Here is a 17,488-nt window from a genome sequence, read left to right as displayed (position 1 = left end):
AAACCAGACAACGAATATAAAATATTAGATGGTGGATATTTAGTAAAAATTTTTACTAAATGTTGAAGTACTTTCGAGTGTCTTAGGTGCTACAAATCGTAAGATATTTACATTTTTAACTTTCTCAAAACGTGTGGACTGAGTGAGCACTTACAAAAATTTATTATAAAAAGACCTGACACGTTAGTGGTTCGTTTTGTATTTTACAAATTCCCATTTCACTTTTACTAAACTATACACATATATTAGCGGTCTATATCTTATCTTTTTCATCAAAATTCGGCTTTTCAAAAATGTGAGGATTGAGTGAGCATAAGAAACTATTTGTAAAAAATTAAATACGTCACTAGGTGATCTAATATTTATAGAGGCAGGTTGGCCTATTTTTTACTAAATGTTAGTATATAAATATTATATGTTAAATGAATATATTCACTGTTTTCGTTGGTAGTTTGTGAGAACTGAGTGAGCACATGTTAATGGCTGTATCTTTTGATTTATCTTTTTACAAATTCAGAGATTCGTTTTACAATTGTTTTAGAACTTTTACTAAATGATCATCATATTTTTTTTTATTTTCGGAAGGTGCTCACTCAATCCACACACACACAATTTAATAATAGGTATTATGTATTAGAAATCGTGGGTATTATTAGCATCGTTTGAGACAAAAATGCAGACTTTTCTATACATTTCTTCAGTTACTTACCCCAGTATTGCGGCGCAAGTCCGACTTCAACTTTCATTTAGTTCCGCTTTGTTTCACACGATAAGACCGCCTATTGTCTTACACGATTAATTAGCACTACACTTAGGCTTGTGTTAGACTAGTTCATTGAATGGAACGGACCATGAATGCCTTTAGACAAGATACCTATTGTAGATAGAGATTTGCCGGTCGGGCACATGCGTAGGTACTCAATTATAATGAAAATCGACCTCTATTCATAACTCTCGTTTTCTCATAGAAAATACATACAGCGTGTGTATTCCATACGGGCGAATAATAATAAAGATTAATAAAGACGGGAGATTAAGGGCTTAATAAAGATTAAAAAAATGAATTACTCTTAATCAATAGCACTTTTTAACAAAACGATTATCCTATACGATTCGTATGATCAGATAGTATAACTGGAAACATTATTCGCCCGTATGGAATCCACACGCTGTATACTTATATACAATCACACCTGTTTCCCAGAGCGGTAGGCAGAGATCACTGATTTCCATTTGCTATGATCCTGACAAACCACTTAAGAAAATAAAGTAGATAAATGAAACAAAAGGTAAGGTATTCTCAAAAAGGTTGTACATTTAGATCACATCTTCGATACTGATAAAAATTGGTATGATAGCTTTATGTTTACCAAAAATGTATAGAAATCTAGTGGTGCTGCCATTATGGCCAATAAAATACAAATCCTTAAAAATAAGTATCTATAATTAGTTTCTAAAAACCATAAACAAAAAGCAATGTACCATAAACTAGAGTCATAGAGCTGCTTAATTTTGAAGTTTCATTTATTTCGCTTATTTCTGAAGGATCTGGCGGCAAGATTAAGTCATTAGTTTACTGAAAAAAATATCAAGACGAAAACTTAGTAATGTTGCTAAGAGAGTCGAGTTCATGTATAAAATAATAAAAAAATAATACTCGGTGTAAACATGAATGAGTTTTACTTACTGCATTAAGCAAGAGATAAGGTATATACTAGTTTACAGTAGTTTAATAAGAGGTAACATACTAGTTTGTTGCTCCAAAGATATAAAGAAATAGTTTTTATTTTGCGAGTGTCCATAACTGGACCCGGAAAACTGCGCACCTCCTATGATAGACAAGGAACAATTTACGAAACCAACATGTACAAGAAACAATCCTATGTTAAAATAACCCAAACTAATTTTATTTGGAGTATATAAAATTGACTCATTGAGTATCAGTCGGCTTTAAAAGCAAAATTTTAAACTTATTTCACTGTCCATAATTAGGGATCCATTACTGGAGAACTGCTGCCGTCCATGATTGGAGAAAAAACACCTCGTTTTAATTTGTTAACTATGAAGAAACCAATAAGATAGGAGTATCTATTCTGCAATACGCTTGAAATGTAAAAGAAGGATAAGACATTCAAGTTTGATTGGGTCCGTTACCTTAACAAAAAAGTTTTCGTATTTACTAGGCGTCTCAACTGGGACTCAATTTGATTTATGTGCCTTATCAACTCTGATTGATTGGTTGTTTTAAATGGGCCATATATCGCTTACAGATTTATAAGTGTTAGTTTTAGGCAAGGAAATAGCTTACTTTACCTTTGAGTTGCCTTTAAATTATCTTATTAGTTGTTCTTGTCCCTGTAAAGGGAATACAATACAACAAAGCTGCAGCATATCGTTCACTAGGTTATCTTACCATCTAACGGAGTTATCGAATGGCGTTTATTTAATATAAAATACGTTTTTATATAAAGATATGAACCTTTATTAAAGACCTTTATTTTATAAAAATACGTATATGTAGGTACAAAACTCTGACCTTAAAAACTATAATTAGAATTACATACACAGGTGACATTAAGGGCGCGTATTAATTATACCTATATACATTTTTGATTCAAAACGCGGTTTCTAAACAAAATTTTGTCATAAATGTACGAAGCTCATTTCGAAACATTGTCTAATGAAAACAAATTGTGAATGAGCATATCGTTTTAAAAAAATCATTAAGCATACAATTTTTGAATGCCATCATTCCACTTAACGGCTACTAAATAACGCTATTGAAAAGTCTTACCATAAAATGTCTGAAGAAAAACGTAGCGGAAGGCAAATGCGGGAGTAATTTTTCACTTAAAAGCAATTCAACGCAACGCAATGCATTCAAATAATGCCGGAATTCAGAAGTAAAGTGTTTCCCCGAAATACCGTCATTCCAATGCTGGGGTGAATGGAGATAAATGACATTTACCCATTTACGCAATTCTTCTTAGGTACTACCCATAATAAGTGTACCATGTGATTGCAAATTAAAGTTGATAAACGTAATTTATTATTGTCACCAGTCAGCACACTACATATTTGTGACGTTTTCAACCAAAAAACCCAATGTCGGTTGTCGATAAGGTAGATTCTAGGAAACGTAACTATTTAATTGACCCCGGTTGACGGTAGTACGTAGATACTTTAAGAATGACTCGCCTTAAACCGGGCTGGAGTCGGCGCTTTGTTTCGATGCGTATAATGAGAAAATTCTTATCGAAATAAAAGTTCAATTAGTATAGATTAAACGTTGTTTAGGTACATGGGTCAATGGGTCGTAATTATTTGAAATACGGTTTATCAAACCGCTTAAATAAACATTTTTCTTTTAGGTATAGTTAGGTATTAAGTTAAAAGCTATAACTTAATAGAAACTACATGCCACTATTTACAACTATCTAACTTAATAATCACAGGAGAGACGAGTTTGAGCCTTAATAATAGATTGAGCAAATCTAAAATCTCTTATATAATCTTCAGTTATATACCTAATTATAAAGCAAGAATAAAATAATATAGTTGTATTTTTACAAGTAGGTACATATAAAAAATATCTAGAGAGTTGGTAGTCAATTGAATGAAAGACATAGTCTATTACTATTCGTGAAGGAGACACTAATTGCTAAGCTTAAGCAAGCTTACCAAAGAGGCTTAAATATTTGAGCTCGTATTGCATTTGTACGTAAAGTTAAATACGCGTAGGCACGTAATCATTAGAACGCCTGAAAAACAATGTTTATAATATTCTCTTTATTCCATTACCTACTGACTACTGACCTATAAGTACGGTCACGAACTTTAATTGTTGATCCACTTCTAGCTCATTTTATACTGGATATCCCATAGTTAAGCTATAACTTTCCAGTATAAAATGAGCTAGAAGTGGATCGACAATTAAAGTCCGTCACTGTAAAATTCAAACTTGATTAACATACATCGAGCTTGTCAAGCCATTTCATGGATGTCTACATTTTATATGTACTCTAAACACCAAGTAACGTTATAAAACTTATATATCTGTTAATTTTGTAATGTTTCTCGTGACGTAATTAGAATAATATTGGATTGAATAGGTCTCTATTAAAATATGATTTAACTGACAGCTTACGTTGTTAACACATTATCAATTTATTTTCAATCGAATAATACAATTTCTATGGGCTGGTATTTAGTAAGAAATTGTCAGGTAAACCTTAATTTAGATAACGTCCCTATTCACCCCGACCATCTGTATTCACCCCGGCTGTACTCCTATTTCATTTAGATAAACTCTTTAAAACTTAATTTCACCCCGTAAAATCAACTCAGACTTAAATATGCGTTGACACAGTGGAGACAGAGACAGTGGACTGGCCAGGCTTGACGTGGCCGTTGCCGTTGGCTTCTTGCTCCTTCCTTGGTCTCCTCTTGGGGCCGAGGAGGAATTTCTGCAGGGCGCAGGCGGGCGCCTCCACGAACAGGTACAGGGGTAGGGACCAGAGGTACGTTGTGGTCACGATGCCGGCGAACAACATGATCTGTGGCAACACATCATTGTTATATTATGAGTGTGAATGTTTATTAACAAGAAAAATACTGTTCAATTATAAATAAACTTATAAAATATGACTACAAACTTTTAAAAAATGAATGGAAAATGTTCCCCAAGTCAGGCAGTCTGACCATAAATTAACATGTTGGATGGCATTGGCAATGCTAATGTGTTGGCCAGCCTTTGGTCACCAGCCGGTCTAGTCGAAATGATAATCGAATCGTCTTTCGCGCTAATACGAAAGAGCAATTGAAATAGCTAGCTATGATTACGTTATTATCGTTTTGGGCGTTTGTATATTTGGCTACGTTACCTATCAAAACGAAATGTTGGAAATTCGCCGAGGTTAAAATTAAAGTGTGCATTGCATATTGTTCGCGTTGAAACCAATAGCAATTAAAATTAATGGTGTTCGGGATTTGGTAACTAGGCTTTAATTTTGATTGGCAACAATGTATTTATTAGACCGCAATGAAAACGCGTTTCCAAGTACCGCCAGCATAAGAGTACTTCAAATAATTCAAGACGCTCGTTTGTGTAAGTACACAAATTAGTCGGACAAAAATAGCAATCGATAATACTACATATTTGTGAAGTTTCCAACCAGAAGGTACGAATTGTTGGTGGTCGATAAGGTTGATTTCAAATTCAAGTTATGTATACGTAGGCATGTATGTTATGAAACAATGCATTTTGGTTGAATATGGCACATAAATTGCCACTTTTTATTATTAACCGTCGCCTCATATCTCAAGAAGGACGGTTATCAAGTCGTCTGTATGTTTTTTTATTTTTTATGTTTGTTCCTCGATATCTCCGTCGTTACTGGACCAATTTTGAAAAATTTTTTTTTGATTGAATGTATATGCATACAGATTGGTCCTATTTTTCTCAAAACCCAGTTCTGATGATGGGATCCTGGAGAAATCGAGGGAACTCCTCAAATCTGAAAGGCATACATATGGTGATTTTTGTGTTTTTAAAGGAACAGCATGCATTTAGGTACGGAACAGTGACATTTGGTGCAGTGGAACTGCTGATGATGGCCAGAACGGAACTCTTCAAATCTGAACGGCACGCTTATAGTGACTTTGGTATTTTTATACGAACAGCATGCACTTTCGTCCAGAACAGTGACATTTGGTGCAGTGGAATTTCTGATGATGGTCAGAACCGAACTCCTCAAATCTGAACGGCGCGCTTATAGTGACTTTGGTATTTTTATAAGAACAGCATGCATTTTCGTCCAGAACAGTGACATTTGGTGCAGTGGAACTGCTGATGATAGTCAGAACCAAACTCCTCAAACCTGAACGGCACACTCATAGTGACTTTGGTATTTTTGTAAGAAAAGCATGCATTTAAGTTCAGAACAGTGACATTTATTTAGTTATGTTTGTTAAGCATATTGAGTTTTGAAGTCAAAGTTTGTCAAACTTCGATTTCTTATATTAATATAATCGGATTCATGAGGAATTGAGGAAACTCCTCAAACCTTAACGTTATACGTATATTCATTTGTGCTGCCATCTAATAATTAAAGCATTAAAAGCAGTTTTAAAAAATACTTACACATTTCTACATAATCCAACATTTGCAAGTAGCTTTCACCAGAACCCGAAAGGCGACTGTTTTTTTTTTCTTAAAAATATTATTATTATTTTTATTTATTTTTTTATGTTTGTTCCTCGATATCTCCGTCGTTACTGGACCGATTTTGAAAAATTTTTTTTTGATTGAATGTATATGCATACAGATTGGTGCCATTTTTCTCAGAACCCAGTTCTGATGATGGGATCCTGGAGAAATCGAGGGAACTCCTCGAATCTGAAAGGCATACATATGGTGATTTTTGTGTTTTTAAAGGAACAGCATGCATTTAGGTACGGAACAGTGACATTTAGTGCAGTGGAACTGCTGATGATGGCCAGAACGGAACTCTTCAAATCTGAACGGCACGCTTATAGTGATTATGGTATTTTTATAAGAACAGCATGCACTTTCGTCCAGAACAGTGACATTTGGTGCAGTGGAATTGCTGATGATGGTCAGAACCGAACTCCTCAAATCTGAACGGCACGCTTATAGTGACTTTGGTATTTTTATAAGAACAGCATGCACTTTCGTCCAGAACAGTGACATTTGGTGCAGTGGAACTGCTGATGATGGCCAGAACCAAACTCCTCAAATCTGAACGGCACGCTTATAGTGACTTTGGTATTTTTATACGAACAGCATGCACTTTCGTCCAGAACAGTGACATTTGGTGCAGTGGAATTTCTGATGATGGTCAGAACCGAACTCCTCAAATCTGAACGGCACGCTTATAGTGACTTTGGTATTTTTATAAGAACAGCATGCACTTACGTCCAGAACAGTGACATTTGGTGCAGTGGAACTGCTGATGATAGTCAGAACCAAACTCCTCAAATCTGAACGGCACACTCATAGTGACTTTGGTATTTTTGTAAGAAAAGCATGCATTTAAGTTCAGAACAGTGACATTTATTTAGTTATGTTTGTTAAGAATATTGAGTTTACAAGTCAAAGTTTGTCAAGCTTCGATTTCTTATAATATAATCGGATTCATGAGGAATTGAGGAAACTCCTCAAACCTTAACGTTATACGTATATTCATTTGTGTTGCCATCTAATAATTAAAGCATTAAAAGCAGTTTTAAAAAATACTTACACATTTCTACATAATCCAACATTCGTAAGTAGCTTTCACCAGAACCCGAAAGGCGACGGTTTTTTTTTCTTAAAAATTATTTTCTATTGTATCATATATTGGGTTGGCACAAAAGTAATGAGACACTTGGTTTACGTTTTATATTTTTTATTATATTACAATACAAAAAGCTTAGTCGATGATGTAATCACCATTAGCATCTATGACTTCTTGCCAACGATCCGGCAAAGTTTGGATGCCTTTCGCCCAGAACTCTGATGGCTGTGCCTCGAAAAAGTTGTTCAACTCCACCTGTACATCATGGAAATCATTGAATTGTTTACCCCGCAAATGTCGTTTCAGGGCTCTAAACAAATGAAAGTCTGATGGTGCGAGGTCTGGAGAATAAGGTGAGTGGGGTATCGTCTCCCAGCCCAAGTTCTCCAGCTGTTGGCGAACGGTAGATGCGACATGAGGTCGAGCGTTATCATGTAGTAAAATTACAGTGGCTCGTCTTCGTCGTTTTTTCTTGATAGCAGAAGATAGTTCGGTGAGCTGTGTTGAATATTTGTTAGCGTTTACAGTTTCATTGTGTAATAGTTCATGAAACAGCATGCCTTGCGAGTCCCAGAAACAACAAAGCAAAACTTTTAAGTGGTTCTTTTGACTCAGCTTCGGTTGAGTTGGTGGCGTTTCTTCTCGAGGCAGCCAAAAAGCACGACGTGTATCGTTCTCATAATAAATCCATGATTTATCTCCCGTAACCAGATCAGTCAAAAACTCTTTACGTCGGGGTCGTAGCAAAAGTGATTGACAGATGGCGACACGGACTGCACGACTGGCGTCGGTAAGGATGTGCGGTACCCATCGAGCCAAAACTTTTCGATACCCAAGCTCATGCAGATGGTATTCCACAGCGTGGTGACGGCAGTTAAGTGCTTCCGCTAATTCACGAGTAGTAGCATCAGGATTCGACTGTAGTTCGCGGCGTAAATCGTCATCATTGAATGCAGGTGGTCGTCCTGAGCGTGACTGACTTTCAAGGCTCCTGTCTACTGATTTAAAACGGTCAAACCATCTGGACACCGTGGCATGGCTTGTACTTCCAGTGCCCAATGCAGTGTTGATATTGTCAGCCGCAGCCCGCGCACTGTGGCCTAACAAGTACTCGTATAAGTAAAGTGTTCGAACTTGTCGCTCGTCCATTTTATTTGAATCTAACTAAACCAATCACGAGGGCGGCTTTATATACCCTCACATAAGAAGTACCTAGAATGTTCTACAACATACTAGAATATTATCGAAAACAATTAACTTAAGAAAGGAAATGTATAGAGTTTTGTAGAGTGTGTCATTACTTTTGTGCCAACCCAATAATACTCAATATAGGGATCATTTCTTTGATCGTCATTATAAAATTAAATGAACCTGTTACTGACGATGGAGTGTTATTTGTTAACAGAACGCATCTCGTACCGTAAAGTCACTTTATTTGCATACTTTACAGTTAGCAATGTCATTTCCTGAAATTGCCTACACATTATCGATATGGATACGTGGAATGTGGAATCCCATTCTAATCGCGGTATGATAATAGATACTATCACGGAATGTTAATGGTAGTGGTTTGTACGAGTAATAACAGAGCATATCATATTGCTAATAATGTATGTTTTACATCAAGGGAATTGCTAGCTTTAAGTAATGGTTTTTGTTCACAATGGCCATAAGCTAAGATTCGAGTGAAGCTTTATCGAAGGTAGCTCGTAGAGGGTCGGTGTCAGATTTATGGTGGTATAGTCTGTAGGACCAGCGGCTGTAGTGGACCCTACAGGGCAACAACGTATTCGCTGTAAACAACAAATAGCCGGTGGGATACTCACAGCGGTGTAGTCAGTAGCGTAGAAGGAGCGTCTCATCTGCCCGTCGTAGAGCCGAAGCACGGTGGCGTGCAGCCACATTGCGACATGCGGCCCAGCGGCTGTAGTGGGCCCTACACGGTAGCGACTTACAGCGCTGTATACAACCGATGGTCGGTGGGATACTCACAGCGGTGTAGTCAGTAGCGTAGAAGGAGCGTCTCAACTGCCCGCCGTAGGTCCGAAGAACGGTGGCGTGCAGCAACATTGCGACATGCGGCCCAGCGGCTGTAGTGGGCCCTACACGGTAGCGACTTACAGCGCTGTATACAACAGATAGCCGGTGGTATACTCACAGCGGTGTAGTCAGTAGCGTAGAAGGAGCGTCTCAACTGCCCGCCGTAGGTCCGAAGCACGGTGGCGTGCAGCAACATGGCGCAGTAGGACATGCGGCCGAGTGGCTGTAGTGGGCCCCACTCAACAGCACCGATGTACAGTTCTGTAAATAATCGGGCACATCAAGACAAGGACATGATGAAGTCAGATATTGATGGGTCTCCCGAGGAAAAGATGATTCAACCCGCGGTTGTTACTTTTAGGTACTTACATTGTTCAAAGCATTAAACCAGCAATTCCCGAAAAGTATGTACATTTTATCACGTCCCCGATTTTGATAAAAATTGGTAAGCTGATGGAGTCCATGATGCTGTGCTTTTTTGTTACCGAAAATGTATAGAAATCTGATAACAAAAGGAAGGTTTCATACAAACTACCTGGGACATTTTGGGAAACCTAGTGGATCTTGCTCAGCATCATAGACTCTCTCAGCCTACCAATTTTTATCAACGTCGGAGACGTGATCCAAATGTACAAACTTTTCGGGAATTACTCAATAATGAAAAGTCCATCTTGTAGTTGGTGCAAGGGCCTTGCGCATGGCATGGTTAGTTAGCTTTACTGGGGATTTTCCGCCAATGGTGCAGGTGTAAAAATTTTGCGTAGGTAGAAGAATAGGTAGCGCTACTCTAACCACCCAAGGTTCTCCTCGAAACCTCGTAATGTCCTCAGGTAGCTAATAGTCTAATTAAGTGGTCCTTAGATGTTTCTGCTGGTGTATTTCTAGTTACGGCATACCAGCACAATACTCACTGTTACACTTGTAGAAGCAACCGATGATGAAGATGCACAGAGCAAAGGCGAAGAAGTTCTGGTTCAACGCGTTGAAGACAGCTGCCTCGAAGGCTGAGGCCTCACGGTGATGCAAGTCCCAGCCCATGAGCACGGCACCGCACGCCACTGGGATCGACACCACCATCATCAGGCGTAGAAGCTGTAATCGTTCATGGACCCCTTGTAATTTGAGCTTAAATAGCTTTAGAGATGAATATTATATTAGCAACGGATTGCTCCTGCACTATGATGCGTTGGGGATATCTTAAGATGTGCATCTTTCCGTGTGTAATAATAATTATACTTATGGGTCATTTTGTGGGGACGAGTCTGCCGGAAGTAAAATTGGACCGTTTTATTAGGCACTTAGGCAGGCGTCCGGTTTTTTATCCCATATCCCAGTATTTAGTCCATCACTTTTATCCAATAGCCCAGTTCAATTTAGATTCCATTAACTCTCAAATAGTCCTTACACCCTGGCGGGTGCTGCCTCTGCGTGTGTACCATGATGCGGGCAAGGGCAACATCCGCTCGGTGTACCCCTTACATTTCATTAAAGTGTCAAAAGGTCCTCTACGCGTTGGCTTCGGCCCCGCGCACGCCTCCCAAAGGTCCGGAATACCATTGTTCCGTGATGGGAAATACATATTATACTTATTTAGTGGCATTAAATAAATAAACTGACGAAGTCAATTTCGAGTTGTCCAATTTTATGTAAATATTCATAGGTACATATAATGCGGGTTCTCACGAGCCGTGGCGAATGCCGGGATAACGCAAGGAGGAATGATGATTCCACTATAATGTAGAATGACGACTTGCGAGCCAAAAACAAAACAGATAAAATATGTTCAAAACATCAGTATGTTACAATATTAAAATACAAATTTCTCATTGTTCTAAACAATTGACCAAGTCAACTTGCATCCAAGTCAGCGCTTTTGAATCTTTTTACCAAGGAAACTGGAAAACAGAAGAGACTAATCCTTCTGTCCAAGCGCTTTTCTTATATTAAACTCTAAAATCCCGAATCTCGAGAATGAATCTTGAGTATCTCGAAATGAGATCGTCAGGACAATAGGACGACTCGAAATTGCAAATTGGTACAGTTTCTTTAATAAGACGGGGTGGGCGATTAGAATTAAGCGCAGACTGTTAACTGCCTAAGGGAAATTGGGGCTACTTATTAAATGCATTTATGTTTCAACTATTAGTGGAGCTGGCCCCGTAGCCGAATGGCATTTCTACGACGCGAAACGAAACGCCGCGAAAGGTAGTCTGGCTCTGTCGCGCCAGTACACAAGAGCGATGGAGATAGATATCTACGAGCGTTTCGTTTCGTGAGCGTTTGTGTATTCGGATACGCACGCTGGTGATACCTACTTATTATGCTTGATAAAATTAGCTGTAAGTATCTTGCGTTATAGGTAGAGTCAGCATGAATAGTAGCTGATGAAACCACACACCTGACATTCTAAAATAACTTTTCTAAATATACATATGTACCTACTTATTGTACTTAGATAAAGCTTTACACTTCGTAGTCAGAAGTATCTTATTCTAATTATTCTATATACATAATTAAAGACATGAGTAGGTCTGTTTTTGTCTAGCGGTCATAAATAGGTAGTTGGGCTATTTTTCTCAAAGCTGTCCACCCGGTTTTTTGTAACATAAAAATTTCCAAAAAAACAAGTGGGGTGGACAACTTTGTAAAGAATGGCCCAGTTACTTTTGAAGCGTAGTTTGATACGCTTCTGATGCCGTAGCTATATCTGTCAATTTTCTTGATAAAACGTTTGACGGAAATAAATGTCAACGCGGCGGCAAACGTCAGTGATATAAAGGAAACTAACGGCTTCGGCGGCGTCAACAACAATGAGGAGGCACACAGACATTTTATCCCCCCAGACGGCGCCTGTGCAAGTGTCAAGGCATATCACTGTCATTCATATGTGACACAGAGAAAAAAACATATCATATTCTCGCTCTCACGTATGAAATTCTATATCTGTGCAATGCAAGTGCAATGGACTAAGAGGGTGGCGCCATCTGTCATATCATAACCTTTGAGTGTGCCTCCTCATTCCGATGCAGTAAGTAATCGAATATCAAGCAGAACACTGGTTCAAACTTTGACGATTTTATTTGTAACACATTATAACTTGTAACACGGGACTTAGTTTCAGACAAAACGTAATTAGCTATACGCGATTAAGTCCTGTGTTATATTTTATTTTATTTTATTTTATTTAAACTTGGGAAACAAACAAGCAAACTATTACATCAACAAAAAAGATAATTTAGGTAATACATAGCCAAAACAGTTTCCACTTATAACTAATAACATTTGTGATTGCTCAGACAAGACTTAAGTTATTAGGTTACTAACAGATATATTTTTTAACTATATTATTAAACAATATGCAATATTTTCAAACTATACTGTATATATATTTACTATATTACTACACTATAACACTATATTAATATAAAACAGAAACGAATGCTTAGTTATTTATTAAAGTTAAACTTAGATATTTTTTAGCATTTTTTTTTTTATTACAAGTTATAAATGTTATAACACTTATAACCAAGTGACGCAGCTGCATTTGAAAGTCGAACGTCACCTTTAATCTAGTTTTATATTAACAAGCAGCGGAAGGAAACAGACGCGATCTGTTTATATTTGATTAAAACGCTAGCTGATACGAGTAGATCCTCAGCCATTGAGTACCAGAACGAGTAAATACGTCAAGTTTGATAGAAAAACGAAAATCAGAATTATCCTGGAGGAATCGCCTGATAAAACATTTTTAATTTAAATGGAATCCAAAATCGAAAACTGAAATCTTAAACCTGACTTACTTGCCTGCTTAAATAATAATTTTAGTGCTTCGCAGTGGAGTAAGTTACGATAACTTGGGTGTCTGTCTATCAAAATTGGAGTTTCTAGCTATATGTTAATATCTAACTTTGGACGCTTGGTTTGCTTTTGTTCAAAGTTTACTGATTTTCTTTGTTATTATGTCTTATTTAACTTCGTAAGGTAGGGTATGTAGTGTTCAAATTAATAATAAACAGTAAACACCCCTCTAGCTAGTAAACGATATCAGTTAGCCTTAGGGAAAAGCACTCAAATTGTGATTGTCAGATTAGAGTGCCATTAAGGACTAAATTATAATTATAATGGAGGTTTGGAGGTCTATTATTAGGAATTAAAAAGCCATCCTAATAAATTTAAATCAATAGTCGTATCGGTATCATGAATTTTAGGTGAGTATTATGTTACATATTTTTTTATAGCGAAATTCGGCATTTCACCATCCACCCCTGCTATGCATATAAGTATGCAGAATGCTTCCAGAATGTATGTTGGAAAGGTTAGACCCTTGAAGCAAAATGAGGACCATTTTATAAAATAAAGCTACAGAAATCGCGAAGCGTCTGGTTGAGGTAACTGGTGACCGAAGACATGGTGACTTCCTCGCACAACGTATCAGCATTGCGATACAGCGAGGAAATGACGCCAGTATCCTCAGTACAATGCCACAAGGGCCTATTTTAGACATCAGCTAGCTTTTAAGTTTAGTCTTAGTTTCTTATATAATTATGTAAATATGTTCATGTAAATAAAGAATTTGATCAAGCTACTAAAATATAGGATTTAAATGTTCCAATCAAACATACTTATGTCGAGAGTCAACCCTTAATTGATTCGTATTGTAGGTACTAATCCAATAATTTCGAAATGCAATATAGAGCAGGCATGATAATAGCACGAAATTTACATTTGCCTATCTGATATGCAATGCATATAACATAATGCATCCGATCCATTGTTCGCTGATTTAACTAAAATGTAAAATTATCTCATAATGAATAATTAGCAATAAACACCCAAAGAATGATGATTGTCTAACTACATGTTGATAGTTAGCGTTATATTTTACTTGGTTAAAATACATATGTACGAGTATCTACTATATTTATTATTAGTTGTTTTTACCAAAATACCGAGCTTGTTCATCTTTCACTCTATCGTGGGCGTCGTTAGATGCTTTGAATTTGCGAATTTCGATTTACACATTTAGATATATTATAGATATAGACATAAAAGACAAATATAAACATAAAATAATTTCCAACAGTACCTACGAAACTTCTAATAGAAAAGAGACACAATCTTCAAAAAAATAACCCTCTATCAAAAGAAGACAAATCAGCACTCTCCTTGTTGTATAAAAACGTAAACATGGAAATAAAGAAAGATTACAAACAATACCGCATAAATATACTTGAAAGACATCTCCTTTCTACGGGTAGCACAAAACAAGCCTTCAAGGAACTTGATAGAGAAAAAAACTGGATACCTAAACTGAAAATACAAACACGAGTCACAAAAAATAGAGACGAAATTCTAGAACAAGCGACGAAATTCTATGCAGAGCTGTACGCAAAATCGAACACTCAAATCTTACTTGATATAACAACATCAACACAAAACAACGAAGCCCAAGTTAATGAAGTAGAGATGTTTGATGAAACAGAAATAAGAAAAGCTCTCGAAACCTTAAAACCCAGGAAAAGTCCCGGAAGCGACGGTATTACAAATGACATTCTGAAAGCTGCTTCACCTATACTGCTATCTCATCTTGCTCATCTATTCAACCTAGTTCTATGTCAAAAAGCGGTCCCTCGCCAATGGACAGAGTCAGAAATAACAATAATATACAAAAAAGGAGATCCGTCGGACATTTCTAACTATCGACCGATAAGCCTTATGTCAAGTATCTATAAATTATTTACATCATGTCTACAGAAACGACTCTCCTCTACAATCGAAAATCACATACCAGTAGAGCAAGCTGGCTTCCGTAAAGGGTTCTCTACAATGGATCATATCCAAGTCATCGAACAGCTTATAGAAAAACATATAGAGTTTAATACCATACTCTACATAGCTTTTATTGATTTTCAGAAAGCTTTTGATACTTTATCACACGAGGCCATATGGAAAGCTCTGTCAGAGTACAATATTCAACATACATACATAGAAGTTCTAAAATACGTATATAACAACTCTACAAGTAAAATAAAGCTCGAAAATACAGGTAAACAAATACAAATAAAAAGAGGAGTCCGACAGGGGGATCCGATCTCACCGACTCTATTTGTTGCGGTCCTGCATAACATAATGAAATCGCTTGCCTGGGAAAATAAGGGCATCAACATCGACGGGAAGAGCTTAAACCATCTTTGCTTTGCAGATGATATCGCAATATTTTCTAACAACCCAGAAGAAATACAAGATATGATGCAGTCACTTCAAACGACGAGCAAAAGGATAGGTCTCGAAATGAATATAAACAAAACAAAAATAATGACTGACGCAAGAATGAGCGATCAAAAATGGACTAAACGTGTGACACTCTGGAAAGGTCCACAAAGAAAAAGAAAATCTGGCAGACCAGCCACAAGATGGATCGATGACGTCACCAACACCATATCGGAGAAATGGTAAGATTCGGCACAGGACCGCTCAGAATGGCGGAGGCTGGGGGAGGCCTTTACTCGCAAAGAGGTCCACCAATTATAGAATAGCGAAATATTATACACTTAGTTATTAAATTTTAGTTAAAATAGTTAAAATATATATAGAACCATTAGATATATAAGCTAATTGTAGACATATTCTTCTTTAAATTTTTAATAATTGTTACTATTTTTTTTGGTGTGGAATTAAAAGGCTTTTTTTTTATTTTATGCTTTTAATAATTCACGCAAATCTGAGGTGTGACCTACCTCGCCTGATCATACCTTACTCACCAAAGGAAGTCTCTTACAGTCTTTGCATTAGGTTCTAAAGGTTTTGCTTACCATAGATTCTCCAAGGTTCCACTTCTCAGTCTGCGCTCGGTGGTAGAAGTAGGCTGTAATGACGCCAAGGTGGTACCCGGCCCAGTTCCCTTGTGCCGAGACGTACGCGTGGTAGAATGTGTCGTTGTATCCGAATATGTCTCTTATTGATCTAAAAAATTAAGTTTAATGTCAACGTAAAGTCCTAAGTAGGTAATTCTTACGTCAAAGCAAAGAGGATGGAGTATTATGAGTTACTGTCGAAGTAAAATGTGTAATCACAGTGCATAGACTGCCATCTCTTGACACAGGCTTTAAACTTTTGGACCTCAGTTTTGACAATTTGGCCCTTAGCTTGATATGTATTAAAATGTCAAATATTAATATTAGCGCCATCTAGCTGAGCGTACCCCAAAGGTGTAATGCCATCAAGGCCACCGTACCTTTTTCTGTATGGTACTGAGGTACGTTTTTTCTTAGACTTTATCTGTCTATACGGAGTTTGTTACGAAACGTTCGAAAACCACCCTGGTTTTCGATCCTTTCTTCGTTTAGGTTAAGGCATTTATTTTCTATAATTAAAATCAATTTTTCCAATTTTTATCAATTTAATAATAATAATTCAATTTAATTTTTAATGAATAATCATGTATCTGTTGACATTTCAATTTGTATATTCTTTGACTAAAATATTCAGTATTGTTCGAGTCGACATTATGCATTTTATAAATCTTCAGTATTAATTTATTCAATTTTTAATTCCATGTTATTGGTAATGTTTTAATTCATTCACATACTACTTGACTATTTTTTAAATAAAATATTCATTGAATTGTATAATTATAATAATATTTCAAATCTCTAGTTAAATCTAAATTTACAAATGGCAATGTGATAAGTTCAAATTTGACAGCTTTTAGAGCTTTTTGAAAACTTACGGTTATTCCGCCTCCAACGACATTCACTGTGCCACTTTCTTTGTCCTCACAATTTGCATTTATTCACATTTTTTACAATTTCAAATCCATATCCATGTAATTTGGATTTTACATGGTCCTTACGAAGCCTCTGGATTGTGAGAGGACAGGACTGTGGCACCGAGTCAGGCTCCACCTATGCAACGGGTCTTCATCATCGAAGCCGTGGGTCGACCAGGTTGGCGCAGGGCGTATTCAGCTGCGTGCAGGTTCCAGGGCTTCCACTCATCGCGTCCCATCCCATCAGCCAGGATCCAGGACGGGTGAAAGTCGCGACGAGCACACGCAGCATCCCATTGCAGTGGGCATCCATCCGTGACCAGCAGTCAGTCGCGGGATCCAGCCAATTCAGCGCCAACTAGACCAGTCCAGGAGTATTCAG

The 17,488-nt window shown here is 37.1% G+C and overlaps 1 protein-coding gene across 1 annotated transcript in view; it reads right to left on the bottom strand.

Annotated features, from left to right (window-relative positions):
- Positions 1 to 2,458: 2,458 nt before the first annotated feature.
- LOC125235845 (regulator of hypoxia-inducible factor 1-like) overlaps positions 2,459 to 17,488 on the bottom strand; it is a 67,455-nt gene continuing 52,425 nt past the window's right edge. The window contains exons 10-13 of the mRNA XM_048142454.1: positions 16,151 to 16,301; positions 10,250 to 10,430; positions 9,457 to 9,599; positions 2,459 to 4,556 (exon numbers count right to left, since the gene is read on the bottom strand). Coding sequence (XP_047998411.1) covers positions 4,350 to 4,556; positions 9,457 to 9,599; positions 10,250 to 10,430; positions 16,151 to 16,301 — 682 coding nt within the window. The 3' untranslated portion in view covers positions 2,459 to 4,349. The remainder of the gene's footprint in view (positions 4,557 to 9,456; positions 9,600 to 10,249; positions 10,431 to 16,150; positions 16,302 to 17,488) is intronic.

Source organism: Leguminivora glycinivorella, chromosome 2 (assembly GCF_023078275.1).
Source record: "Leguminivora glycinivorella isolate SPB_JAAS2020 chromosome 2, LegGlyc_1.1, whole genome shotgun sequence".
NCBI classification, from domain to species: Eukaryota; Metazoa; Arthropoda; class Insecta; order Lepidoptera; family Tortricidae; genus Leguminivora; species Leguminivora glycinivorella.
Note: the sequence above shows the minus strand (reverse complement) of the source record. Positions and strands in the feature narration are given on the sequence as shown.